Source organism: Lepidochelys kempii, chromosome 1 (assembly GCF_965140285.1).
Source record: "Lepidochelys kempii isolate rLepKem1 chromosome 1, rLepKem1.hap1, whole genome shotgun sequence".
NCBI classification, from domain to species: domain Eukaryota; kingdom Metazoa; phylum Chordata; order Testudines; family Cheloniidae; genus Lepidochelys; species Lepidochelys kempii.
The window spans coordinates 258881705-258909684 of record NC_136380.1 but is presented as its reverse complement, the minus strand read 5'-3'; the positions used below and the strand labels follow the sequence as shown (position 1 = coordinate 258909684).

General features: G+C 48.7%; 1 protein-coding gene across 3 annotated transcripts; it reads left to right on the top strand.

Annotated features, from left to right (window-relative positions):
* The first annotated feature begins 98 nt into the window (after positions 1-98).
* Positions 99-27580, top strand: CSNK1E (casein kinase 1 epsilon). Of its 3 annotated transcripts, XM_073326320.2 has the most exons (12): positions 99-318; positions 3472-3606; positions 4601-4688; positions 12962-13072; positions 13901-14049; positions 14774-15002; positions 22186-22356; positions 23145-23293; positions 24639-24831; positions 24945-25084; positions 25497-25562; positions 26201-27580. In XM_073326320.2, the coding sequence occupies exons 3-11, from the start codon at positions 4613-4615 to the stop codon at positions 25527-25529; spliced, it is 1251 nt and encodes a 416-aa protein (XP_073182421.1). In that variant the 5' UTR covers positions 99-318; positions 3472-3606; positions 4601-4612; the 3' UTR covers positions 25530-25562; positions 26201-27580. The 3 variants fall into 3 exon arrangements, with proteins under 3 accessions (XP_073182421.1, XP_073182413.1, XP_073182431.1); XM_073326312.2 differs by lacking the exon at positions 3472-3606 and having other exon boundaries at positions 100-318; XM_073326330.2 differs by lacking the exons at positions 99-318; positions 3472-3606 and adding an exon at positions 4358-4507.
* The last annotated feature ends 400 nt before the right edge of the window (positions 27581-27980 follow it).

Here is a 27980-nt window from a genome sequence, read left to right as displayed (position 1 = left end):
AAAACGCGGCGTTGCCCCTTTAAATCTCACAGGGCGGGCCCGAGCTTCGCAGGATGACATCAGTGGGTTTGGCCCTGAGCCTCAATGGAAACTCAATGAGAGACGCGAGCACTCAGCGTACACAGGCTGAAGGGGCAGGCGAGAGGGAGGGGGGCGCTCGGCAGGCAGAGCGGAGAGACAAGGAGGGAGCTCCGGGCTTGGAGCCGGGGACAGCCGCGAACACCCTGTCCCAATCCTCCTTCATCCTTCCCATCCCAGCCACCTGCCTTCCTGACAGCCAGCGGAGCAGCAGCCGGACACAGGCCCCTTCCAGACAGGGTAAATATTGCAAGCATCTGTATCTATCTTGGGGTGCAAATCCGGGGGGAAAGGCAGCCCCTCTGGCTCTTTGTTTTTGCTGAGAGAGGAGGAGGAGGAGGCTGGGGGAGGGGAGGGAGACAGGGCTGGGGGAATGTGTCACAGGCAAATAAGACAAACTGGAAGAAAGGAGGACAAAAGCGTTTTTACGGAGACAAAGCGAGGGGGGACACCCAACAGAGCCCCCTGCTCCCCACTTTTGCAAGGGCATTTTAGGGGCCCTGATCTCCCCCTTTCAGAGCTGTGAAGGGGTTTTTTTGCTCTCTGCATGTTGAAGTGGCTCTAATTTATTCTCTTTTGTTGGTTTTTTTTGTGTGGGGGGGGTGGGATTAGATCTTTGTATGTTACTAGGCTGTTGTATTTGGGGAAGGGGGCAAGGAAATCTGCTCATTTCTACTTCTCTTAATAACATCTGTCCATAATTTTAAAACATTTTGCCCTGAGTAACTGATACTTCTTCTTGCTTTTCTGGGTGTTATTTATTTTAGGGGTGGCCATAAACTATAGTGGTGGCCCCTGCATTGTATATTTATAAAGTATTATGTCTGACAAACAGGGTGTGTTTTTGAGGTTGGAGGGGGAATGGTGCTGAGAATCAGCTGGGAAAATAAGTATTTCCTTTTGTGCACTGAAAAGATTCGTGGGGGAGGGAAGGGGGAGAAACTGTTTATCTGGAATTATTTCACCTTCTGAAATGAACATGGCTAGGAATGGATAGAAAATATTACTTTGTTATCATTTTTAATTGGCTGGTGCCTTTAAAAAAAATCCAGTGTTAGAATCTGACTTAATTTAGTATTTTGCCTGTGGAGAACCATGACAAGGAATTTTTCTACCTTGTTTATTTCTTTCTCCCTTTATTATTATTTTATTTTAATGCCTGTATTTGTTGTGTTTTCTTCCATCTCCCTCTTGCTTTTTTTTTTGTAACTGTGAAAGGGGGCCAGAGGGACCTGTATTTATATTTGACATTTTGTATGCAAAGAAAAATGTCATTTTTTCCTATTTAAATTCTATTTTCTCTCTGCCTCTCTCCTTATCCCCCCTCCCTTTTAAGAAAAAGCTATGTAAAGCCTTTATGATCTGTGTACTAGCCAGCTTCTCTTCTCTTCTCTCCCCCCCCCCCCCCCCCCCGTTTCCCCTTAATGCCAGATTCAGCCTAGCAGCCTCCATTATGTAGTGGTCAACTCTCACTGTGTGTTTAATATTCTCTGGCCTGTGGTATCCCTGGGTACATTCGGGTCTCCTAGCTGTTCAGGTGGGGTGGGGGTAGTGTCATTTTTATTTATCTGTTTTATTTGTAAATGGCTTGTGTGCTTCCTGATAGCCTGTCCTGACATGTAAGTGGGGGGGGGAGGGGTCTGCAGCTTGTGTGTGCATATCATGTGTTTACATAATGTCCTGTGTGTGTATGTACATGTGTATTTATATTACATAAATGGGATTGGAACCTATCTGTGGGTATGCAACACTGAGGGGAATATAGTATTTCTAGGGTTGTATAGTGTGCTGTAGGTGTATGTGTGTAATGAGGATATTAATATGTTCTACACATTCACTCATGCAGAGTGCATACTTGCTTTAAGTTTTTATGGGGAAGGGGCTGTGAATTAAATGGAGAACTAAATGGTTGTCCTCTGGACCTTGGGAATATTGCTTTGATTGGAGAGTGCTGGCAGGGTGGAGGGAAAGGGGCAAAGGTGTCTTTTTATGACAGATCTGGAGGCCAGACTACAAAAGAAAGTGGAAACTGTAGGGCGTGTGGGGGGTGAGCTAGTAAATCTTCTAACCCCTGGAGCAGTTCCAGGGGGTGAGTGTATGTTTTTGCCCTTGGCATGAGTTCATCCTGCTACCGTCTGTGTACCCATCTGCAGTGTACCCTCCATGTAAGACTCTGTTTCCAATGCTGCAGTGGGGGGGGGGGGGGAGGGAAGGGATGCATTTACAGGAGGAAATATCCATCCTTCTTTGCTCTCCCTACACCCTCCCTCCCCCAAGCCCCCGTGGGTGCCTCCATTCTTCCTTCTTGGATTCCCTTTTAGAGACTGTTGACCCTGTTCCTTAGTCAGCACGGGGGTTGTTGCACACTTGTGTGCAATAGACCCTGAACTTTGCCCCTGTCTGTCCAAGGAAGTGAGGAACCACAACTGAGCATGGGCACAAACCGCTGGGCACAGCCTTTGGTAAGCTGCCAGTGTCTGAGCCAGGGACTGGAACCTGGGTCTCCTGCATAGTAGGTGGTGCTCCACACACTAAGACATGGGGCCCAGCCTCTGCAGTGTTCGTAGGGCCTGCTGACCAGCGCTGGGAACAGGACCTGAGCAGAGCGCTAACCCTTCGTGGCACCAGGCCTGGCCAAGCTCGGCCTCAGTGGATGCTGGGTTCAGCGTGCCACAGTGTCATTAGTGCAGTTTGTGCCTTTGCTCCTATACTGGAGCAGGAGGGTGAGTCAGGTGTATGTACCTGTGGTCATAGTCTCGGAATAGCAGGCAGTGGATAAAACCGAGGCTGGTGTTGTGCCCTTGCGCAGGCAGACCTGCCTCGCAGGTCTGTTCCCAGGGCTGTGCCTATTTCTCATTCAGCAGAAGTTTTCAATAGTAATGGGGCTTTGTAGTCTCTAAGCATAAAGAAGCCCAGGCACCTAGGTAAATATTAGGCAAGAGGACTCCACCTCCTGGTGTTTGTGTGTGGTTTCTAGTGGCTGCACTCTCAGGATTTGTGATGCCCCCTGAATGCCTTGGTGGGACAACTTTTCCTGTGGGTCAATGCAGCTCATCCATTACTCTTTCTGTAATCCCTTCTCCCGGGGTGGGAGAAACAACTCTGGGTTGGGGTCTATCATGTGCCGAGAACCCCTGTCACTGGCATTATTTTTCGTCTCTGCCAGAGGAGACATTCCCCTCTCGAAGATCTTTCCTTTGCTGGGGCACAATGCACAGGAAGTTTCCTCTTACCTTGTTCTGAACATCTGACTCATTCCCTCCCTTTCCAAGGTGCCCATCCCCAATACACCCAGCGTCTTGCGTTCTGTACACTAATAATATGGCATTACGTCAACTAACTGTACAGCAGAATCCTCTAAAAGGAGCCACATTCTCTCCTCCCCTCCTTTAGACAGAGCCACATTACTTGAACAGGGGAAAGCTCGAGGTGGTGGCCATCCAGGGTGACATTGCCGGGGAGCCTCCAGAACTCCATTTGGCGAAGGCCTGCGCAAAGAGATGGGTCCTGCAGTGCACCCTAAAGGTGGTAAGGCTCAGGCTGGATCTCTGGTGGGAATGAGTGCCATGGTTGTGGGCCTTCCACCTAGAGCGAAGTATAAGGAAAGTGACTAGGTTGAGTCTGGTGTCCTGCTGTGCATTTATAGAGGTAGCAGGTAAAAGCCTTGTGTTCCTAGACCATGCCAAGGTGGTGAGGGGGAGGAGGGAGCAGTAAAGGACACCCACTGTGGCGTATTGTAGTGCAGACAGAGGGAGCCAATAGGGCAATGGAGGCTGCAGTCTGTCCTTGAAGTGCACTAAAATAGGAAAGTAATGCATAGATTGACATCATTTTAATGGAACGTTTCCTTTATTTATTTATTTTCCTCCTTCCCCAGCCCCCTGTGGAACAACTTGCTAGTAATAGTGGGTCGGTCTCTCAGAGCGGTACGTTCCAAAGTACACCTGCCACAGGGGTGCTGGTCCCATTCCTTGCTCAGCTTGGACTCCTTGCTATGGGATTCGTACCTAGCCAGCTTGGTCTCTGATGCTGGAGACCAGAACTCTTCCAGGTTCAGGTTACTTTAGGCTGCCATGTGTGAGGCTGGTCCTGGTGCTAATGCTGCTTCTCTGGGGTACCTCTCCACACCATTAAACACTCCAGTGTCGTTCCCTTCCCCCCTCCTCCCTCCCTCCCCCCCCACATCTCTGAAGAAATGATGGAGCAGGGATTCACTCTGGTTCTCCCACATGGCTGTGCAGATTGCTAAAGTAAATGGGTTTGGGTCTTGTCCCTGCAGCATTCCTGGCTCTGCTGGCCTTGGACAGCCAATGGGCTGGGACAGGAAATGGATCCCCGTTTTCCTACGTGGCAATTCAGGAGACTAAACCCTAGGGCACCAAGCCTGACCCCCTGCAGAACTTGCAGCCCTGGGGAAAGGGACCTGCCAGTAAGCTCCAGATCTCCTGTGCAGTTGCATGTGGGGTACAGATTAAGTTCCTGTTTCTGCTCTGACTCTGCATTTCCTTTGCTTCCTCCCCAGTGCGACTGAACCATGGAGCTCCGAGTGGGGAACAAGTATCGGCTAGGCCGAAAGATTGGCAGTGGCTCCTTTGGAGACATTTACCTGGGTGAGTCTCTCTGTTAGCCCGTCTAGCCATCAAGATGTATCTTCTAAACTCTGTGATGCTCCTTCCCTGCTAATGGGGCAAAGCTGGCTTGTGTGGGGAAGGTTCTGAGGGCGATCCTCAAGGATTATGCTGCGGATACTGGCTGCTTCTCTGGCCTTCCCTGCTACTGGCGGTCTCCTTAAGTGAGGATGCTGAGATGTGCCAAGAGCCAGTTCAGGCTAGGGAGTGGTGAAAGGAACTGGGTCTCTGGCCAGACTGGCTACGAAGTGGGCTGTATCGATCGTGTTTGTCAGACTCCCACCCCATTCCCTTCTCCTCTCACAAGCTTGTGTCTGTTAACCTGTGGGGATTGTTGGTTGTGGGAGCGGTGGTTTGGCGAAGGGATGGTCTGTTATACCAGGACAGAGAGACTGATCTGGTAAAATCTCTTTAGTGGAGGTTTGCTGGCTCCATGTTGAGTAGAAAGATACTTATAACTCCAGTCGCCAGCTGGGGTGTCGGAGCACAGAGCTGTTCAGGGCCACCAGGAAGACCTCCAGGCGGTGCTATGATTCCTGCTGTTGTCGCTCAGGGACGAAGGCGGGGAGGGGTCCCAAGAAGAAGAGAGACCCTCCAATACTAGCTTACGTCTTGTCTATTCTTCTCCCAAACTCTTATGCTGCCCCCAGTCCACTTCCGTTTTTAGTGGCCCAAACAATAGGGATTTGTTTGCGAGTCTATTCCACAGTTTAATAGAGCCCCTCTGATAAAAAAAAAAAAAACTTCTTCAGAACTGCCATAATTTACCCTTTGCTCAGTTTTTCTCTCATTACTTCGAGTTATAGACCCTCTAGAGACCACCCTAAACAATTCCCCTCCCTCTTGATATTTACACCCTTCAGATACTTCGTAAGTGATTATCATGCGCTCCCTTAATTGTCATGTTGCCAGGTGATACATGTTTAGCTCTTTCCAGCTTTCCTCATAAATCAGTCCACCTAGCCACTTGTCGGTATTGTTGCTGTTCTGTGAATTCCTTCCATTTTGTTGACCTGCTGAGATGTCCAGAAACCAGTACAGTATTCTAGATGTGGTCGAGCAAAGGGCTCTCCTCATGAGTGCTCTGTAATGTGATGCCTCTGCATAGAGGGCTTCCTTGGATCTCCTTGGCTTCCCCCCGCACTACCACTACTGTATCACATTGCAAACTCCGCTCTAACTTGCTGTCCACTATTGCCACAGGATCACTCTCCGCTTTACTGCTCCTCAGTTCCTCCTGTTGAATATTGTGTTCAGCTCCTTTTTCCAAGATGAATCTCAGTTTTTATATTCTGCCCATGTTTCCATTCCCTTTTTATTATTTTCTCTGTCCTCATGGGTGTTTGCAACTCCTCCATGTGTAGTGTCTTGTGAATGTCACGAATGGCTATTTACTGCCTTTGCCCAGGTCTCTAATAAAGATGATGGGTAAAAGCAAAGTAAGATTCCCTGCTGTATCCCCCTGCACACTACCTCCCCCTCAATATATGGCTGTATGTCATTTGTTTGTGGTCCTCTAGTTAGCTGCCAACTCAGGTGATGGTGTTGGTAACCAAGTGAAGCAGGGAACAAGGGGCAATAATACCTTTTGCCTTCAAGCATGTTACACAATCTAAACCTCCCCTTTGCGTTAGGTAAGTACTTCCTGCTGTAGATCAGGAGCGTGTGTGTATGTGGGTGAGGAGATGACGATACAGAGAGATAATGGTTCTGATCCTTCACTCCCTTGGAGTTCGTGTAGTCACCTGCACCTGTGCAAAGTGAGTGTAAAACATTCTGGAATTGTTGCACGCCCACTTTGCAAGGCGTAAGTGACTAACATAAGAACAGCCATACTGGGTCAGATCAATGGTCCATCTAGCCCAGCATCCTGTCTTCCACCAGTGCCAGATGCTTCAGAGGGAATGAACAGAACAGGGCAATTGAGTGACTTTTGTTCTATCCCCGTTTCTGGCAGTCAGAGGCTTAGGGACACCCAGAGCGTGGGGTTGCATCCCTGACCATCTTGGCTAATAGCCATTGATGGTTATTTCCTCCATGAACTAACCTAATTCTTTTGAGTCCCGTTATACTTTGGCCTTCGCAGTATCCCCGGCAACAAGAGCCACAGTTGACTGTGTGTTGTGTGAAGTACTTCCCTTTTTTTGTTTTTTGTTTTTTTTCAATGTGCTGCCTATTCATTTTGTTGGGTGACTCTTGGTTCTCGTGTTATGTAAAGGGATAAATAACACTTTCCTATTTACTTTCTTTGCACCTGGGTTCTCAAACTTCATTGTGCCACGACCCCCTTCTGACAACAAAAATTACTACATGCTCCAGAATGGGGGACTGAAGCCTGAGCCCGCCCAAGCCCTGCTGTCCCTGGCCAGGGGGCCAAAGCCAAACCACAAGGGCTTCAGGGCTGTAACCTGAGCCCCGCAGCCCAGGGCTGAAGCGGAAGCCTGAGCCCTGCCACTCAGGACTGAAGCCCATGGGCTTTGGCCCCAGGCAGTGGGGCTCAGGCTTCGGCCCTGGACCCCAGCAAGTCTAACACCAGCCCTGGCGAACCCCTTAAAATGGGTCCCGTTGGGGTTCCAACCCACAGTTTGAGCACCACTGCTCTACACCATTCATGATTTTATAGACCTCTATAATACCCCCTGAGGTGTCTCTCTTCCAAGATGGACAGTCTCAGTCTTTTTAATCTCTCCACATATGGAAGCTGTTCCATAGTCCTAATCGTTTTTGTTTCCCTTCTCTGAACCTTTTCCATTTTTAATATCTTTTTTGAGACCAGGTGACTAGAACTGCATGCAGTATTCAAGGTGTGGGCGTACCATGGATTGAAATATTGATATTATGATACTTTGTCTTATTATCTATCCCTTTCATCATGGTTCCTAACGTTTTGTTAGGTGGTTTTTGTTTTTTTTTTTGTTTTTTTTTTTTTACTGCTGCTGCACATTGAGCAGATGTGGATAGTTCACTGAAAACGATGACTCCAAGATCTCTGTTCTGAGTGGTAACAGCTAGGCAAGGCAGTGGAGGCTGTGATGCCCTGTCTTGATAGGCAAAAGGGGAATGGTTTTTAAATTTGTTTTTCACTCAATCAAGTTGCTTAACACTAAGCAGTGTTAGCTGGCTGTGTTGGAGCCTAGGTGATCCCTCCACTTGGGATCAGGCATGCTGTAGTGTACCCAGGCCCTCCCCTCATGAACGAATATCTCTGTCAGTGCTGCACTAGATTCGCCTAATATTTCTCTTTTGTGGCCTGGAGATAGAGGGAATGAAGTGAAACAAATAAACTTTGTCTTGGTGTGAGATGAAGAGCCTGGGTTTGTACAGCTAAACTCCTGACCTCTCCCCTTTCACCTGACCACACGTGCAGCAGTGTGTTTTCTCCTAAGCAATGGTGCTGTGGGAAATGCACTTCATGGATCACTTTTTGGAAGAGGGGCAATATTTTTTTCCTCTTGCACATACATATATCTTAAACTGAGTGATTTCAAATGATGGTGCCCCCTTCCCCATCTTGAGGACATGGGGAACAGCACTACATTGGCTGGAGATGGCCCAGACAATCCAGTGGGCCTTAACTATTTTCCATGGTTCTGTAATTCAATGGGTGTGTAAACGTTTCTGCAGAACGTGCAGTTTGCTTTTTAATGGGCTTGGTGAGGAAGTGGTTTTGATTGTATGAGTCAGAAGTGAGATGCATTAGCAGAACTGGGGTTGGGGGCCCAGGACTGGAATACAGGAGCTATCGCAAGTCAGCAGTGAGATTGTGGTGGTGAAGGGACTGGATTGCTTCAGAGAGGAACCATAGAAAGGAGTATGAGCTGAGGATTGACTGGCAGGCAAAGCATGCTGGGACACTGGTGGTGTGTGCTTGGACAGTTCCTGGTTGCATGCCCCTCCTTCGCATGGAGGGAGTTCCCTTTGTTTCGCAGCCTGTTAACTCTCTCTTGCCCTAGCTGACTTCTCCCATCTGTTCAGCGGCCATCCTTTCTTCCCACCCTAAGCTGGCAAGAAAGAAGGGGGTGGAAGGGGAAGGATGTGGGGAGAGGGAAGAATGTAGCTAATAAACACCATCCTCAATGGGCGTTGTATCTTAGTTCTTTACATCTGTTCCTTCTCTAAAAGGACCCCTTGTGGAGAATGTCTCCTTGTTCTGCAGGTGATGTCTCCCCCCTCCCTACCCAGTTTAAAAAGCTCAAGACAAATGAATTCTGAATTCAGACAGCCCCTACAGCTGAGCGAGACTGGGGGTGGATGTTATGTAGGATTGTGGATAATTCCTAAATCTCTCTGATGGCTGAAGCTAGAAGTCTAAATAGCATTTGTGTCTGAAACACTAGGAGCAACCTCTGGGGAAGGAGTAGAATCAGAGATGTCAGCAGCCTGCAACTTCCACAAGTCTATCAGATAGTAAAAGAGGGTGCATGGTTAATGCATGGAGCAAAGGGCCAGGAACTCCTGAATTCTTCTCCTGAGTCTGTCGCTGACTCCCTCTCTAGCATTGAGCAAGTAATGTAGCCTCTCCATGCCTGTGTCTGGGAAAGGATATGCATCTACTTCAGCAGTGAGGATTATCAGCCAATGCCTACAGAGTGCTATGAAGATGTACAGGGCTCTGAGTGAAAAGCGTTTAATCAGTCATCCTGATCAGTAAAGGATTATTCCCTGCTGCACGTTTTCCAGTGTTTTGTCCAGTCTAGTTCTAAAATGCCCCAAGCAGTGGTGCTGCTTCTACTTCCCATGGGAGACTGACACCTCTGGAGCAGTCTTTAGAAAACATTGGGCCTGAAGGCCAGGTATGGCCCTCTTGAGATGTTTGCCTAACTGGCATGTCCAGGTTTTGCAGAATCTAAGCTGTCATGTTTTTTTTTTTTTTTTTTAAAGTGTCAGCATTAACTTTCATAGTTCGTTGTGTTAGTGGGTGGAGTTGGGAGGGAACAGGGAGTTGCTGCAGGGAATGAAATGGAGAGGAATGAAAGGAAGAGAGTTGAGGTGAAGGCAGAGAGAGACAAATTGGAAATAGCCTTAAGTGTTTTCCCGTTGGGTAATAATGAATCTGCCAGGGCTTGTCTACACTGGCAAGTTTTGTCACCAAAAACTGCCTTTTGGCAACAAAACAGCAAGAGCATACACACTCCAATAGGCTTTTGTCGCGAAAAACGTCCGGCTTTGGCGACACAAACCTTCCACCCCTACGAGAGACTTATCTTTTCCCCTCCCTTTATTGTCGACAAAAAGCCAGTGTAGACGCTGCTAATTGTTTTGTCCACAGAACTGGCTTCTGCCAGTATCCCACAATGCCTGACTGCTCTGCTCAGTGTTTTGATCTCTGCTGCCCTGCTGGGATGTGCCCCTCCCCTTTCAAAGCTGCGGGAAGTATCTGTGTGCTGCTTGGTTTGGGGGACAGACAAAGAGCAAATCATTGGCATGCTCCTGTTCTGCCCGGCACTAGGAACACAGCAGCAGGCAGACGGCTGCTGTGCTGCTTTGCCTTTCCTCAGCACGGAGAGCTCACCGAGCTCCTTGTGATGCTGCTCTTGGCAGCTGAGGGGGCTGTGGGAGAACTGGGAGAGAATCCTCCCAAGATGCGCAGCGATCAGCTCTTCCTTCCCACAATACCGCACGGTGGGATACATACCCACAGAGCATTGCTCACCCTGTTGATGATGGTGTCCCCAATGTGGACACGGTCTGTCAACAGAGGGAGCAACTGTCAACACCCTTTGGCGATTTTTGTTTTGTCGACTTTTGGGTGTCGACATAAGATTTGTCAACAAAACTTGGTAGCGTAGACAAGCCTTAAGTGACTGAACAAGCAATGACTAATTAAAAGCTGAAGCCTGGTCTACACTAGGAAATTAGGTTGGTATAACTACATCGGTGTGAAACTTCCACACCCTGAGCAATGCAGCTAAACCCACCTAACACCCTAGACAGTGCTAGGTTGATGGGAGAATTCTCGAGTTGACCTATCTACTGCCTCTCAGGGAGGTGGATCACCTACCCCATGGGACGATCCCTCCCATCAGTGTAGGTAATGTCTTCACTGAAGCACTGCAGGGGTACAGATGCACTGCTGCAGTATCTGAAGGGTAGACAAGGCCTTAGTGACTATGCAACAGTTATGCTGTAACCTTGATCTTTGAGCAAACTCCCCACTGAAATTAGTAGGAGGGGTTCCATTGTGAAGTGTAGGGAGTACGTGGTCCTAAACTTACACCTGGCTCACAGACCATAATTTAAACATGGAATTTGTCTGTGTCCAAAAATGACCCTTGGCCGAATGAGTCTCAAGAAGGCCTCTCCTCCGACACCCCCAACCCCTGATATTGAGTACAAATATTTCTTAATTTCATCCTGTTGATCCTATTTCCACTCCCTCAGAGCACCAGAAATAATTCCTCGCTCTCCTTGGTGTTTACAGTCTGCAAATATTTGCAGGCTGTTGTCATGTCCCGTTCTCCCTCCCCACCCTGCTTAGTTGTCTCTGACAAGATATGTATTTAGCTCTTTTTAATTGTTCTTCATAAATCTGTCCCTCCTGGCCCCTAATGACATTTGTGTCTCTCACAAATTCCTACCAACTTGTCTGTCTCAGCCCTGATACTGTAGTGTCTCGGCGACACCTTTCTGCTAACAGGCTGCCTCAAGCTAATTGGTGTTCTCCACAACTGCCCCAAAGGGAATGGACTCTGGAGGCATTTGCTTTATCTTGTGGATCTAGGATGGGAGAGGAAATCAAGTGGTGCTTTTTTCTCTCGACCATTTTCTCCCTACTTGGTCCCAGTTTCGGATGAGGGGTGGCGACGGGTGGATGGATAGATAAAAGGTGCTCTTTCTGTGTCCCTCACCAGGGACTTTGTATTTTCTGAAGCCTGGAGTGGAGGGCAAGAATTAATTTTATCTGCCAAGACTAGCTTTAAGGCCAGAGGTTTGTTTGGGTTGTTTTTTTGCTGTGCCCCAACTTGGTATACTATCTTGTCCATGTCTCTTCTATTCCTATGGCTGAATAAATTCCCCCTACCATCCCTTTCCTTCTGACTCCATCGTCTGATTTCAGAGTAGAAGCCGTGTTAGTCTGCATCAGCAAAAAAACCCAAAACCAAACAAACAAGGAGTGCTTGTGGCACCTTAGAGACTAACAAATTTATTTGGGCATAAGCTTTTGTGGGCTAAAACCCACTTCATCGGATGCATGCAATGGAAAATACAGTAGGAAGATGTATATACGCGGAGAACATGAAAAAATGGGTGTTGCCATACCAACTGTAACAAGACTAATCAATTAAGATGGGTTATTATCAGCAGGAGGAAAAAAACCCCATTGATTATCACTACGAAAGTTTTGACTGCCAGTCCCCTGTGCAACTGGCAGTTAGTTTGTGTAAATTTTAGTAGTCCCTAATTCCAGTGCAGGGGTGGGTTGGGATTAGAGAGAGGTCTGGGGTGTCATTCTTGTGGCCTATGCACAGTTCTTTCAGTTCTTGCCATTGTAGGATGGCAGGAAACAAATGGAACCCCTCCTCTGTTAATATGTGGAAGGGGTGGAATGTCCCTCTCCCCTTCAGTCCTCCTCCCACAGCCAACAGAAAATCCATCTCAGCTGATGGCCCGGTGTACTCCGCAGCAAGATTCCTGTATTCTGTGGCAGCTAGCCTCAATTTAAAAATACAGTGTTTTTAAAAATTATTTACATCAGAAATATAGAAATACCCTCAATATAGGAGTCCCTGTGTGGTTTATTTTGCTATTGCATTCCTTTTATTTCTTCACACTTATGAAAAAGTCTTTGACATATCCCAAATTGTATTGGTGAACAATAATTACACTGTGGAGTGTGGGGGGGGGTCACCTGGGCTGATAGGCGGTTTGGAATTGTGGGATATGCACATTAGTTGGATGTTTAATTATTTCAGTCTCGATTGTTTTAACCATGTTGACCTACACGTTGTCACTGTAGACTTAACCTGCTGATACAGTGAGGCAGTTTGCACTTTTCAGAACTGCTGTTCCAGGCTGTCGGCACTGGCTTCCTTTTATTTTGTCACCTTAAAATTTTCTTTGCAAACATAAGAGCTAGACACTCTGTAATTTTTAAAATGAAAGTTTAAACTGTGGCACACAATTCTGTGTCAAAGAGTAGATTCCAGGACAAATTCTGCAGTGGTGGCAGCGTAGAATTTGCATAAAGCTCATCATGGGTGTCTCACTTAATTCCAAGCATGTTTCTAAGCTTTTTGCCCTTTTTCCTATGCCAGGTGCCAATATTGCCACTGGGGAAGAAGTTGCCATCAAATTGGAATGTGTTAAAACCAAGCACCCCCAGCTCCACATCGAGAGCAAGTTCTACAAGATGATGCAGGGAGGAGGTGAGATCAGCGAGGTTGCCATGCCTAGTGTTTGACATGCATGTCTGGATGGAGGTCTGAGGCTGGGTACTTTAAGGGAACTGCATTATTTGGACTTCTGAGTAACCAGTGAGGTACAATAGAAGCTGTTTTGTGCTGACTTGGTAAATCTAAGTACTGGAATATCCACCAGTGTTTGGGGTTTGTTTGCCCCTTCTGTTTGCAGCTCACCCTGGTTGAGTGACCTCAGCTGGCTCCCACAGGCAGCACCATCACAGTAGCATAGTTGTGCAAGGATCCACAGAACCAGGTCAATTAAACTTTGGGTCAGAACCCCACGCTATCCAAATTTGAATTTTGGTAGTGAGAGTTTGGTTTATTAAAGAGCAGTTGCAATGGGTGAGCGAAGAGCATATGAGGGCCTTACCAAAAAAAGCCCTGGAAGATTTGTGTTCAGAAAAGGGGATAAGCTTTAGAAAGAAAGCTACAAATCAAGAACTGAGAGATCTGTTAATGGCCAGTGATCAGGAGGCAGGAGCGCAGCCCTACCTGAGGCTACAGAAGATGCAGAAAAAATTAGAATGCAAAAGGCAGCAAATAAACTGCAACTTGAGCATGAACAGAAACTAGCAGACATTCGATTGCTGGAAAAGCAAAAAACAGCTGAATTAGAAAGAAAGTAAAAGCAGAAATTGTTCCAGGGTATTTTTGGGAGGAGGGAGAGAAATTATTGCTGGGTACTTCAGTGTTGGATATGCCCTTCTCAGCAAGGAATACTCTGGGAGGTGGGGAATCACTGGATGTCTCTTGTCTACCTCTTATTCATGGGGTTGGTCTCTCTTTCCGCAGTGGGTATTCCCTCCATTAAATGGTGTGGGGCAGAGGGTGACTATAATGTGATGGTGATGGAACTCCTGGGACCCAGCCTGGAGGATCTCTTCAATTTCTGCTCCCGCAAGTTCAGTCTCAAGACTGTTCTGCTCCTGGCAGACCAGATGGTGAGTTTCTTCCAAAGGTGTCAGCACCTCAGCTCCATCCCCATACCTTACTTTTGGCTTTTCCTGCCCACTCCACTCAGTAGCAGTTCTGAGCTGCTGTACCCCCGGGCTATTTGTCTGAGTGAAGATGGAGAGGGAGCTCAAGTGGCTTCCAGGGTGTTTGCTCTTGAAGAGGATGGAGAACCAGGCCACCCACTCATAGGAGTTGCCAGACTGGATCAAACCTGAGGTCCATCTAGCTGAGTATCCTGCCTCTGGCAGTGGTCGGCACCAGAAGTCCCAGAGGAAGGTTAAGACCCTCAAATAGGCAGATGTAGGATAATCTATGCCCCTCACCATCCAGTTAGGTCTCATCCTGGTCTTGAATAGTTAAAGATTGGCTCAATGCCCTGAAGCTTAATATTCCTGCCAAACTCTCTTCCCTTCCCTCCCTGGAGTGTTAATGGCAACTTCCCCTCTGAGGAAGGGGGGGAGCATTGGTGGGAATGGATGTTTCCAAATTCAGCTGCTTTTCAGTTCCCAGGAGTTGGGGAGAAGAGTCCTTTCTTGGGCAGTGACCCTCATTGCAGAGCACCAGAAAGCTAGCAGTTCAAGCCCACTCCCATGGCTGATACTTGCCAGGCCCATCTGACCATGCTCTCTTTTAAGGGTGAGGGTTATAACTCATACAGTCATAACAAGCTTCTTTCCCACTTCTCCTGCTGTGTTCACCCTCCCGCTCCAGATCAGCCGTATAGAGTACATTCATTCCAAGAACTTCATCCACCGGGATGTGAAGCCAGACAATTTCCTCATGGGGCTTGGCAAAAAGGGCAACCTTGTGTACATAATCGACTTTGGCCTGGCCAAGAAGTACCGAGACGCCCGGACCCACCAGCACATCCCCTACCGGGAAAACAAGAACCTGACTGGCACGGCCCGCTACGCCTCCATCAACACCCACTTGGGAATTGGTGAGCCTGCTGTGGCATGTGCCCATGTCTGTGGGGATTCTGCATGTCTTTTTGTGTGTGCCATGTGCTGTAGGTTGCAATATCGTGGGAGGGGCAGCAGGTGCCATAGTGAAGGTTGCATAGTGGTTTCCTTCCTAATCCCTGGATTTCAGTTGCTCATAATTAAGGCTACGTTTTAGTCACGGGTATTTTTTAGTAAAAGTCATGGACAGGTCACGGGCAGTAAACAAAAATTCACTGCCTGTGACCTGTCCATGACTTGTACTATATACCCCTGACTAAAACTTGGGTGCTTGGCGGGGGGGGCGGGGAACGACACATGGGTGGCCCAGGACCCCTGCTGCTGCTGGGGGAGGGGAGGGGGGGCTGTGCAGCCCAGGGCCCCTGCTGGTCAGGCTGGCAGGCTCCCTACCCAGCTCCATGTGGCTCCCGGCATGTCCCTGCAGCCCCTAAGCGGAGGCATGGTCACCGGGGCTCCAGGCACTGCCCCTTCCCGAGTACTTGCTCCACAGCTCCCATTGGCCAAGAACTGCAGCCAGTGGGAGCTGCGGGGGCAGTACCTGCGGGCAGAAACAGCGCACTGAGCCTCCACCTAGGAGCCAACGGGATGTTGCCGCTTCCAGGGAGAACCTGCTGAGGTAAGCGCAGCCCAGCGCTCTCACCCCTTTCCGCACCCCCCAACCCCCCTGTTTCAGCCCAAACTCCTGCTGGTGGTGGTGGGAGAGGGGCGTGGTGGCGCAAGACCTTCCCAGCAGCGATTGGTGCAGCTGGCCCCAGGGGGCTGCTCAGGCTGCACTGGCTGATGCAGAAATCACAGAGGTCCCGGAAAGTCATGGAACCTGTGACTTCTGTGACCTCCATGACAGACTTGCAGCCTTAGGCATAACTTTGTCAGTCAATAGCAGAGTGAAATTGACATGATTCTTTGACAGTTTCACAGCTGGCCATGGAATTCTGAATACCCGCAATAAAAATGATCAGACTCTTGTTTAACTATGCTGATGCTGCTTGGCAAAGCTGTGAGCAACAGAAGCATTGAAGCTATCTGTCTGCAGGCTCGGGAAGGCAGCTGTTGGCTACATTTGATTCATATTTGGAAGGTTTTCTCCAGTTTTTTATGAGCTAAGAACTTAAATCCTCCAGAAACTGAAGGCTTGGGCCCCCAAAGTCATCGGGGAAAGCTTTCCCCTCTCCACTGGCACTGATTTTCTAGAAGCCATAGAGTCTGGACCTATTCTGCAGAAATAGAGGAGGTTCTGATTGCCTTCATCTTTAATAATATGTAGCTGCAGCCTTTGAAGGCTATGTATCAAAACAGAGAGCATTGCCATAGCTGGGAGTATGAAGGTCTCTCCTGGCTTCCGCTCCATATTAAAAATATAGCCAGCCTGGTAGAACCCTATGGACCATATTTTGGCCACCTGTGTGTGTGTGTGTGCGTGTGTGTGATATAATTTCAGTGTGCTGCTTACTCAGGGTTCCCACAACCAGGGTAACTGCCACACTGGGATTACTTCATGTGTGCTTCATGTACTGTGTCTGTCAGGGACTGGGTTTTTGGGCTGCTCTGTCAGACTTGAGTGAATGTGGGACTAATATGTCTGTTTTGCTTATTTAATTTTCCACCATGGTCTTAAATCTTTAGCCTTTGATTCTTGAGTCTGGCTTGCCTATCCTGCTGAATGTTTAGATCTTGTTTGCTCTTCAAAGGGCAGATTGCATATGCTATAAACTTGTAACTCTCACACAGCACTCTGCACAAAATGTTGAAGCTGAAAACATTAATCCTTGCAACAACTCCCAGAATCACTGTCCATTTTACAAGTGGAGTTGCAGAGAGGGTAAGTGACATGCCCAAGGTTGCCTGGGAAGTTGGTGTCGGAACAACAATCAAAACTCTGCACTTCCTGGCTCCCAGTGCTGTGCCCAGTCCATGAGACCTCTCCACTGGACAACTGACATATGTTTCTGAGTTAACAGTATTGCCAGGGGTTCACTCTGAAATTTGACTGTTTCGGTTACTAAATACTTGGTCTTACCATTGCCTTCATGTAGTTGAGAGGCAAGGGAGGAACCCTTGAGTGGAATAGCAATCAAATGAGAGCCTTATATTTGACTCTGCAAGCTAAGGATCATACATTCCAGTGTATGGAGTGCTTTTTTTTTTTTTTTTTTTTTTCCCCTTTCCTTCCCAGAGACTAGGGGTGAAAACGTGGGTGGGGAGATCTGGGAGGTTTTCCACGGTTACCAGGGGAGTCGTTTGACTATGTGGCCCTTGGCTCATACATTCCAATCAATTTTCACATGCTCTGGGGATGAGAATCCCCTGTGCCCGTCAGAGCGTGTAACGTCTGAAATAGACACCCAGGGTGCCCAGGAGACAGACACAGAAGGGGCCTAGCATATTCTGTCTGAATAGTGAGTATGGGAAGCATGAGAGTAATAACTCTCCCCGCCACCACCCTAAATTCCTTTTATAGATGACATCAGACTGGGCCCTGTTTTTCTGCTGGTTCTGTCCTTGGCACTATTTCCAGCTTCATGCACTATTAAAGACACTAGTTCTGGGCTGTGCAACCTCAGAGTTCACAAAATCTGATACAAATTTGTAATCAGAACATAATTTGGTGAGGAATGAACAGGGGTTGGGGGGAGTCTGGCTCCCTTCCCAAGGATTATCCCAGTCACAAACGCATGGAAGTAGCATAGCTTTTGGAAGAGTCAGGTGAGTAGCAGTGTGCTGGGAATTGGGGAGCCTCTGTGGCTGCAGGGAAGCAGGTCAGCTCATGAATCTTATCTGCTGCAAGTCCTAAATAGCCTCCCTCTGCTCAGGCACTTGGTCTCCCTGCTGTCAATTCCTGACCCAGCCTTTGTCTGGGCACCATCTCGGGGAGGGAAGGAGTGACTAGGAGCCTGTGTCTGTGAGGGGGAGGGAATTGGCATGGAAGTAGGATAGCAATCTTAGAAATGGGAACGGAAAGAATATTTCATTCCAAGGTACAGATTGGCTTTGGGGGCTTTCTGGGGGTGTGGGGAAGAGGTTATTTTGTAGAGAGGAAGAGGATCAGTAGGTTGGAGAGTGTGTGGATGCTGTTCCAGGTGTCCAAGGGAAGACTGAGGAGCTGAAGATGAGTAAAACACAGAGAGGAAGTGTGATGTAGTAGGCTAAACACAGGACTGGGAACCAGGAACTCCTGAGTTATGATGTGAGCTCTGACACTGATTCCCTCTGAGACCATGAGTAAATCCTTCTCTTCCACTGCTTCCTGCCTGTAAAACGGAGATGTGATTTTTTTTTCTACCTCTCAAGAATCTTGTGAGGCTGAAGTGACTATTGTAAACACTAAAAGTGTGCCTGCTAAGAAATGTTCCTGAGAGTGTGTAGAATCATAGAATATCAGGGTTGGAAGGGACCTCAGGAGGTATCTAGTCCAACCGCCTACTCAAAGCAGGACCAAGCCCCAATTTTTGCCCCAGTTCCCTAAATGGCCCCCTCAAGGATTGAACTCACAACCCTGGGTTTAGCAGGCCAATGCTCAAACCACTGAGCTATCCCTCCCCCCATGTCCTCAGTTGGCTAGGATGAATGAGGATATTGCGAAGGTTGAAGCTGTCTTATATTGTCAGATTGATGTACTGTTCAATCTTATTTATATTTTATTTGTTCTTTTAATATATATTCCCAGGCAGAAACTGTTAACGTTGAGAGTACTTGTCAGTTTAGGGTGATATACATTATAGGGCTGTTGTAATTATCCCACAACCAAGAGTTATAAACCCAGGAAGCTCACAGTTAAGTTACACTTAAAAGAAATCTAAACATGTTAAGTTACTGAAATGCGGTCAGGGCACCAAAACAACCTTAGGGCTGCCCTGTCAGCCTCTTCAAACTTCCCATGGAATTAAAACTCACCGAAATGTTGTGCACAGGCTTTAAAGTGATACAGGTGTACTTTTAAGGATTAATGGTCACTTCTCCATTGTTCTTCATAACTGAAAATTTGTTCTTCTGCCCTCTGGTGACACCACGCAAAAAATAATCCCACCATTATGATTACGGTGGTTTTAGTGTTTATGGATCCAAATTAAATTAAACTGTTTTCTAAAGACAAATCAGACTTTTTTTCATATTGCCCTCCGTCCACTTCTCCCAATCATGGTGCCCCTTCAGGGCAGGGTTAAGGGGGCAGGGGATGCATTGGTATAATAGATACTAGAGGTTTGCACACTTCGTTGCTTTGAAAGGCCTAGCTCATTGCACTCACCGGGGGCTCCTTACCACTCTCTCCCATCCTCCTATGTAGACTCCCTGCCCCTTCTTCTTATGCCAGGGTTTTATATATTCCATTCTCTGCCCCCATGCCAGGGGCTCTGTGAACCCTCATTTATTTCCTCCCCATTACTATTTAAGTAATTCAGGAGGTCAACATTTTAAATTGTACGGGCATAGCCAAGACTGTGCGTTGGTGGGAGGAGGTACCAATATCCTGGAAGATGTTTTAATGGCAGCCATCAATCTGTTGGAGCTATAGACCTTTTCAGAGGTGGTTGAAGCTGCTGGCTCTTCTAACCATGTGCCAGGGTCTCCATCAATGTTCCCTCTAATTTCTGACAGGCTGTGTGTGCAAAAAATTTCTTCTGTGCAAATTTTTGTGCATGCGGTGTTTCACCGTGTGCACTGGGTTAAGGATTTGGGGGAGGGATAGCTCAGTGGTTTGAGCATTGGCCTGCTATACCCAGGATGGTGAGTTCAATCCTTGAGGGGGCCATTTAGGGATCAGGGCAAAAATTGGGGATTGGTCCTGCTTTGAGCAGGGGGTTGGACTAGATGACCTCCTGAGGTCCCTTCCAACCCTGATATTCTATGATCTGTGTGTGCGCACGCACAGCTTAGAGGGAACAGTGGTCTCCATGTGTCCTCCATTTCTCCCTTTTGGGTTTTTTTGATTTTTACACACACCAAAACCAACAAGATTGTGTCCAGTGATGCTTAGAACATTCCCTGAAATTTTGGACTTGAACGCTGCATCTGAACAAAAGTTAAATGCCATCAAGCGGTGCGTGGGCCTCACTTCACATGGCCAATTTAAAAATAATGTAGCTTTTTTGTTGTTTTTTTCTCTTAATGTGAAAGTTGCAAAGTCAGGCACTCAAGAGTTGAGAATTTCCAGTATTAAGATTACCTGTGCAACCTTAATTCAGTCCTTGGTATGTCCGCATTAGTATATGATCATATAATTAGAGACTGTATTATAGTTTTTCCTGAGGACACCACCGCCCCCCTCAGTGCACAGGATAGATCTGTTCTGAGGAGGAATCAGAATTGTAGGGAAGGAGGCTTGGTCAGTAGTTCACCTGCTTAATTTGTTGCTGAAGTTGGAAGGTGTGCAGTGAACTAAGCTGGGGATTTCAGGAAGAGAGGATGGAATCATGTGCTAGACAGTTGAATGCCACCCTGGGAAAATTAGTTCTGCCTCTGACCCACAGTTTCTATGAAATACTGGGCAAGTGATTGTTAAACCAAATTTTTCACAGGTGGTCACGTATTGTGTGTTTCTCATTTTCTGAGTGCCCAACCAAAGATAGCTGAGGCCTGATTTCACTTGTAGCTGTGAGCACTCTGCACTCCTGCAAATCAATGGGAGCTGTGTTTCGAACATATAAGGCGTGAAGTACTCTGAAAAAGTTTTGGGCCTTACTCTTTCTCCGCCTCAGTTTCCCACACACACAAAAATAGGCATAATACCATCTAATCTCTCAGGAGCGTTTTTGAAGATAAATGCATTTATGTTTGCGAAATACTCAGATACCATGGAGAGAACACCATAGAAATGCCTATAAGGAAACAAATAACTTTGTAAGGTTTGAATGCTGTGTAAGTAAGCCAGTAAGGCCTGGGCTGCATGTTAAATGTAGAGGATCAAAAATAAACATTGAATTGGGCAGGGGCCCTGTGCAAAAAGCAGTATGTGATCATGTCATTAAAGATGGTCTGCTAAGGCATACTCAAAGAGGACCAAATTAAAGTTGTACAGGCAACCTTAATTCTGATATTTCTTAATGCCTGAGAGCTTGATTTTGCAACCTTAATGTTCTTCTATTTTAGATCTTTTTAACATGGTGTTTTGTTTTAAACAAATTGAAAAACCAGGAATTCCATCCATGTTACCATATTGACACCCAGCTTGGCTCATCAGCAGGGTTTAGATCCACAACCCAGACCTCCACCACTTGAACTCTCAGAGTAAATAGTAGCAGTAGTAGGTTCTTATCCTCTGTGCGGACCACCCACTAGTGGGGGATGAGAGACACCCTGCCAGTGAGTTTCACAGCTACTTCCCGACAGCGGAGAAATGTAGAGTCTGAGGGTTCCAGGGTTCTGTTGCGGGTACTGTGGGGGCGTGTGCGTCAGTGATTACAGACCCTTCTGTTCCTAGCCTGACTCTGTTCCCTGTGTCCCTCTCCACCCACCCCTCCATTCCTCACCTCGCCACGTTCTAGTTGGCCCACTTTTGCCTTCTCTTCCTCATTGCTCTCGCTGCTGACAGCCAGGGATCGAGAGCCTAGGAGAGGTGGTCTCACCACTTTCAGTTACTGTGCCTGATGCCACAGTGGTCCCCAGCTGCCGAGAGGAGCCATCGAAGGGAAAGTCCTGTTCCACTCCAGCAGCCCAGGGTTAGGAACCTGCTCAGTGCAGAGAATCTTCTGAGAATTTAGCTGCCAAACTCTACCAGGTCTCTACTGAGAATGTGTGAACTGCAGTTATTCAGAGGCTTATAACTTGGAAAACTTGGGCAAATTGTCATGGGATGGCAAGAGGCACATCCTTGACACCAGGGTGAACCTCCCCCGCCAATACCAAATTTCAGGTCCCTGCTCTGAATTATGGAGGCTTCTCAGAAAAAGTGCTTGGAAGGTGGTTTTGCTCTTGTTTTAAAAAAAATACATAATGTGGTGGTTTGCCCTAAGCTCCTTCTCTGAAGTGACTGAACCATTTTGGTTAAACTTTCCACAGAAAATTGAGCCTGAAGCAGGTGGGCAATTGGTTGTGTATTGGAAGCGAAAAGGAGGTGGTCTGTTGTTTCCTCTTACTTGCCCCTGACCACAGGGACTAATTAAGCAACTCCAGGCACATCTCACTTCCCTGCCCATGTGTAACTCTCTTCTCCTTCTCCTCCTTCAGAACAAAGTCGCCGTGATGACCTGGAGAGCTTGGGCTACGTGCTCATGTACTTCAACCTGGGTTCGCTGCCCTGGCAGGGCCTCAAAGCTGCCACCAAGCGCCAAAAGTATGAGCGTATCAGTGAGAAGAAGATGTCAACACCCATTGAGGTGCTCTGCAAAGGGTACCCTTGTAAGTGCTGTGCGCTCCTGATGGGTACTTTCATAATACACCTGTGCATGTATGCTCCTCGTCTCCTGCTGGAACCCTACAGAATCTGACCCCCTATAGCAGCGGGAGGCATGGCACATGTCACTGCAGTACAGGGGGTGGCGGGGAAGGAACCCGGCGCATTGCTAATGGTAACAGTTGGAAGGGATGAGAGAACTGTGGCACTGCAGTCCTGGCACAGAAATCCCTAGGGAGCTGGGTTTGGGTGGTCTTGGTATTTTTGAGGTGGCCCAGTTTAGAGGCAGGCTGCGATGAGAAGAAGGTTCGGGGCTCATGCTGTTGATGTCTAGTGACACTGAGGTGTTTGGATCTGTGGGGGATACTGATGCCAGTGTGCAGCCCATGCTGCTCTGGACTGCTGTGGCCACTTTTTCCCCACATGGGACCTGCTTCCCAAATTTCCGTTCTGCCTATTTTGTTCTCCCCTCTGGGGATCCCATACAACCTGCATGCTACCTCTGGCTTGAAAAGCAGCCAAAGAGGGGAGGCGAGCAAGGATTTCCCCCTGAAGGATTGGTTGGCTGTCCTCCATGGCCAAAGCAGAGCGTTCCTTAGCAGAGAAGGTGCATATTGTGTGGCTCTGCACTGATGCCCCTCTGGTCTGAAGCAATGCTTTTGGGGGGTGGCCCTAGTCCTGTGGCTGTACCTGAGGCTTGCTGCAGGGAGAGCGGAGTGGGGGAATGGAGGTGCCTCGTCAGGGTGGAGTTGTTTAACAATCAGTCATTATCTCTCTCTCTCTCTCTCTCCAGCTGAGTTCTCCACCTACCTCAATTTTTGCCGCTCACTGCGGTTTGATGACAAACCTGACTACTCGTACCTGCGGCAGCTCTTCCGTAACCTCTTCCACCGCCAGGGCTTCTCCTACGACTATGTCTTTGACTGGAACATGCTCAAATTTGTGAGTGGCACAGGCCTTTGCGAGGGGCATGGTACTCCCTGGGGAGGGCAGGGGACAGAAGCTGACGGCGCTCGCTGAGAGCACATCAGGTGCTCGTCCCTAGTGAGCAGTAAGTGGGACAGGCGTGCAGCCTGGGTAGCAGGAGGGGCGCTCAGCAGCATTAATTGGGAATCACTACTGCTATCCCTGGGGCATCAGGTCTGACACTCCCATTGCAGCCTTGTACGTTCTTCGGGGCTGGGACTCTGGCTCTGTCTGTGTTTGGCAAGTACCTAGCAGAGGGGTGGGCAAACTTTTGGCCCAAGGGCCACATCTGGGAATAGAAATTGTACGGTGGGCCATGAATGCTCACAAAATTGGGGTTGGGGTGCAGGATGGGGTGAGGGCTCTGGCTGGGGGTGCAGGCTCTGGGGTGGGGCCAGAAATGAGGAGCTCAGGGTATGGGAGGGGGCTCCAGGCTGGGGAGGGGGAGTGGGGGCTCCGGCTGGGGGTGCGGCCTCTGGAGTGGGGCTGAGGATGAAGAGTTTGGGGTGTAGGGGGGTGCTCTGGACTGGGACTGATGGGTTCGGCAGGTGGGAGGGGGATTGGGGCTGGAGCAGGGGGTTGGGGTGCAGGCTCTGGGGTGGGGCTGGGGTTGAGGGGTTTTTGGTGCAGGAGGGTGTTCCGGGCTGGGATCAAGGGGTTCAGAGAGTGGGAGGAGGATCAGGGCTGGGGCAGGGGGTTGGGGTGTGGGGAAAGTCTCAGTGGTGCAGGCTCTGGGCAGCGCTTACCTCAAGTGGCTCCCAGAAGCAGTGGCATGTCCCTTCTCAGACTCCTATGCGGAGGCGTGGCCAGGTGGCTCTGCACACTGTCCCATCCGCAGGCACCGCCCCTGCAGCTCCCGCTGGAGTGGAGCCATTGGAGTGCATAGGAGCCGGAGGGGGGCCATGCTACAGCTTCCAGGAGCTGTGTGGAGCGGCCCCTGACCTTGCGCCCTGGCTAGAGCACTGGAGCTGGGCAGGCCCCAGAACCCGCTCCCCAGCAGGAGCTCGAGGACTGGCTTAAAACAGCTGGCAGGCCAGATGCGGCCCGCAGGCTGAAGTTTGCCCACCTCTGACCTAGCACCTTGTAGCTGCTACTGCAGTCTAAACAGTAACACGCATCTCCCCCTCGCTCGCTTCCTTAAGGAGGAGATAGAAGCCTCCTCCCCATGGGATGGAAGGTTCTAGAGAGATGGGATCCCCTCTGTTTCTTTGGCTAGTCCCTGGGCCAGGCCTGTTTCTTGGCATGGGTGGGCACAGGGTTTTCCGACTTGCCCTGAAGGCTGAGCTTGTTGCGGTGGGGGGGGGCGGTATCTGTCTTTCAGGGAGCAGCCCGAAATCCTGAGGACATGGATCGGGAGCGGCGAGAGCATGAGCGAGAAGAGAGGATGGGGCAACTCCGGGGTTCCGCCACACGGGCGCTGCCACCCGGCCCCCCTGCTGGAGCCACAGCCAACCGCCTTCGCAACGTTGCCGAGCCCATGGCCTCCACGCCCGCTGCCCGAATCCAACAGTCCGGTGAGTGGGGCAGGGAGCCAAGGCGCGTGCGAACCCAGGGTGTGTTGGGAGCAACTGGAAGCTGAGGGTGCTGAACGCATTTCTCTTATTTTCTACTTCTTTCCCTCTGACAGGAAACACGTCCCCCAGGGCGATCTCACGGGTGGACAGGGAGCGGAAGGTCAGCATGAGGTTACACAGGGGAGCTCCTGCCAACGTCTCTTCCTCCGACCTCACAGGGCGGCAAGAGGTGTCACGGATTTCAGCGTCACAGGTGAGTCCCTGCCTGTTGCACATGGCTTCGGCCTGTCCACACCGTGCCCCAGATCACCTGCAGTTCTAGTGACCCAAAAGGGGCCACGGGAGCTGCTGGCTGAACTCTTGAGCTGGATTTCAGCCACTAAGGGGTTGTTCTACTCCCACAAGAAGGACACTGTTATGTAAGGCCCCTGCCCTGCCCCCTGTGGTTCCAGAGCCTAGTACTTGATGAAATCTTCCTAGCCCAGCTTTCAGGATTCCCTTGGAGCAAGTGTCCTTCAGGCTGGCTCCTGGGCAATAATGGTTTCGAGGGAGGCGGGAACCAACAAACACATCGAGGTAGGGGAACGTTTGTCTCCTGCTTTCTCCCCAACCCTGTCTCTGGTTCTGCCTCCTGTGTCCACTCATACTCTCTTGCTCTTTCCCAGACGAGCGTGCCATTTGATCACCTTGGGAAGTGAGGAGAAGATGCCCCCGGACCAGTGTTTGCTTAGGTGAGTGCTCTCCCCAATGCCCGGTTGCTGGTGCCCTGAGACTCTGGTGCCAGCTGTTGGCCTGAAGCCTGAGTGCCGCTGTAGTGGGTCAGTGCACTTCCCTTCCCTCTCTTATCTTTGGGGGGATGCCCTTTGGTCTTGGGGATGGGATGCTTGAGCTTCGTTGGCTGGGGATGGAGAGCAACACTGTGGTGCTCCGATCCATACGGCTGGTTCAGTGGCAGCGCTTGGTGGCGGTGTGGGTTTTGGAAGTTCATTCCATTGCTCCTGGGGGGTGGGAATGCTGTAAAAGCCACTTCCCCGTGCCTGGGTTGGGGGGGAGGCTGTAAGTCCATAAAGCCATTTTGTTGCTTTCCAGTTCGTGCTCTCCTGATTCATCTTTGAGGCAGTGTGATAGTGCTGAGTGGGGATGTAGGAAGGGTATGCACTGTAAGAGGCAAGATCTGTTTGTAGACTTTTCTTTTCTTTTTTTTGAAACCGGTGCGTGTATCTTTAAATGGGAAATAGTTCTGAGGGCTTCTCTATAGGATGGGGAGAGGGAAAAAGAAATTTGTAATTTGGGGTATCAAGCTCTCGTCATAGGAGATGGCCAGGGAGCCCTCCTTTCTTTAACACTCTCTTCCCCCTCTTTCTTTTAGTGTCTTCACTGTATTTTTCTTTTAAAAAACAAACAAAAAAACCCCAAAAACAACAACAACAAAAAACTTAAAAAACCCCACAAAACAGCTTTTTTTTGTTTGTTTTTTTTGCCAACACTGAGGAGATGAGCTGCCCCCCGTGCCGGCATGAAACGTTTCTGAGCTCGCCGCCTGTGTTCCCCAACACGAGCGCCTACGAGAAGCCGACGACGCGGGAACCCTGCAGAAATGCCTCTGCTGCCTTTGTGCAGCTTTCCCCCAAGCCCACCGTCTTCCTGGCTGACTGCACCCCACCTTCCCTCAACTCTGCTCTTGTTTTTGTTTTTTGTTTTTAAAACAACTTCCTGTCTTTTTAAAATTTTGGTTGATTTTAAGATCAAGTGGTTTCTAATGCAATTTTTTTAAATTCTTTTTGAGGGAGGGGTTGCACTTGTTTTGCAGGAATCTCCTGGGCAGGTAGGAAATCCCTTATTCCAGTCATGGCTGGTGGTAGAAATTGTGTGTTTACAAGCATTAAAAGAAATGAATAGCAAGCCGTGAGAGGAGTCACGGGAAAGGCCTGCCACTTATTCAGGCATCCTTTTTCCCCAGTGGCACCTCCACACCATGTGGGGAGGTAGCGGACGCACCAGGCATGGATAAATAAGACATGGTCCTGGCATGCCAAGGGTTTCTTTTCAGAGGGGGTGCACGGTTGAGCGGAGGAGGTGAAAGTGAAGCTGAAGGACAGGGAGATTGTAATCCGCTTCCCATACTGGAGGTGGGGTCTTTTACATCAGGCTGCATGTGATGTTAGGTTTTGTTTTTGTTTTGTTTTAATTACTGAGGGGAAAGTGTGGGATCTGAGGAGAAGAGAGGGGTGTGCAGAAACTTAGGGGATGGCTTTCCTCTTCCAGCTCCCCCCCCGCCCCAAATAAAAGATCTGATATCCCAGTGCGTATGCACAATCCCTGACCACCTCCTTTTCCCCCCACTTTAGTTGTTTTAAATGTATTTTAGGAATACTCAAGACACCACATGGTTCTTGGGTTTTAAAATGCGATGATCACCGCTGCGACGTATGGCCTGTAGCTGGCGCACTGACACTAATGTGGAGCCGGTGGGGGGGTGGTGGGGGTTCATTTTTGGTTTTATTCCTTTCTATTTAACACTGGTTTTTTTTCCCTAATTTATTTACCCCTCTTACTCTCTTTTTTTAATTAAAGAGCAAAACTTTTTATTACTTTGTAATTTAAAAAAACTGAAGAAGAAAAAAAAAAACCTGAAGAACTTTGGGGGTGGGGGGGGATTTTGTACTTTTTTCCTGTGTAAATATTGGACTTTTTTGAGCTTTATCGTGGTTGTTAATTTGAAGTAATAAAGTAGAAAATGATAAAGTGATGCAAGTATCTGTCCTTTCTTCTGTCCTCCCCACTGCTTTTCTGGTGATGTGATATACAGACAGGAAGTGTCATCTTGCTGCTGGTTATGTTCCCAAGTTCCAGGAACATGTTTGATTAGAATTACTGGAAAAAAAGCACATGGTTGGAGCACCTAAAAATAAAGCTGATCTGGTCTTCAGAGTCATGGTGCAGCCAGCACTGTGGCCTTGGTGTTGGGAGAGCTGTGAGAAATATGATTCGGGGGGTCTTTTGATGCCTGGACTGAAGAAGTTTGCAGGGGAGGGCGTGATTGACTGACTCCAGGAAAGAAAGATAGCGAGGTTTCCACCTTGTGCAGTTATGTACACATTTTTGTCCCCTGTTTAAACATGATTTGTCTCTGTCAAGGCTTTGATCCA

Bases quoted from the DNA above. Each gene is read 5' to 3' on its own strand.
- CSNK1E (XM_073326320.2), top strand. From the start codon at position 4,613: ATGGAGCTCCGAGTGGGGAACAAGTATCGGCTAGGCCGAAAGATTGGC. The intron at 14,050-14,773 runs GTGAGTTTCTTC...CTCCCGCTCCAG, and splicing joins TGCTCCTGGCAGACCAGATG to ATCAGCCGTATAGAGTACAT. The intron at 15,003-22,185 runs GTGAGCCTGCTG...CTCCTCCTTCAG, and splicing joins CAACACCCACTTGGGAATTG to AACAAAGTCGCCGTGATGAC.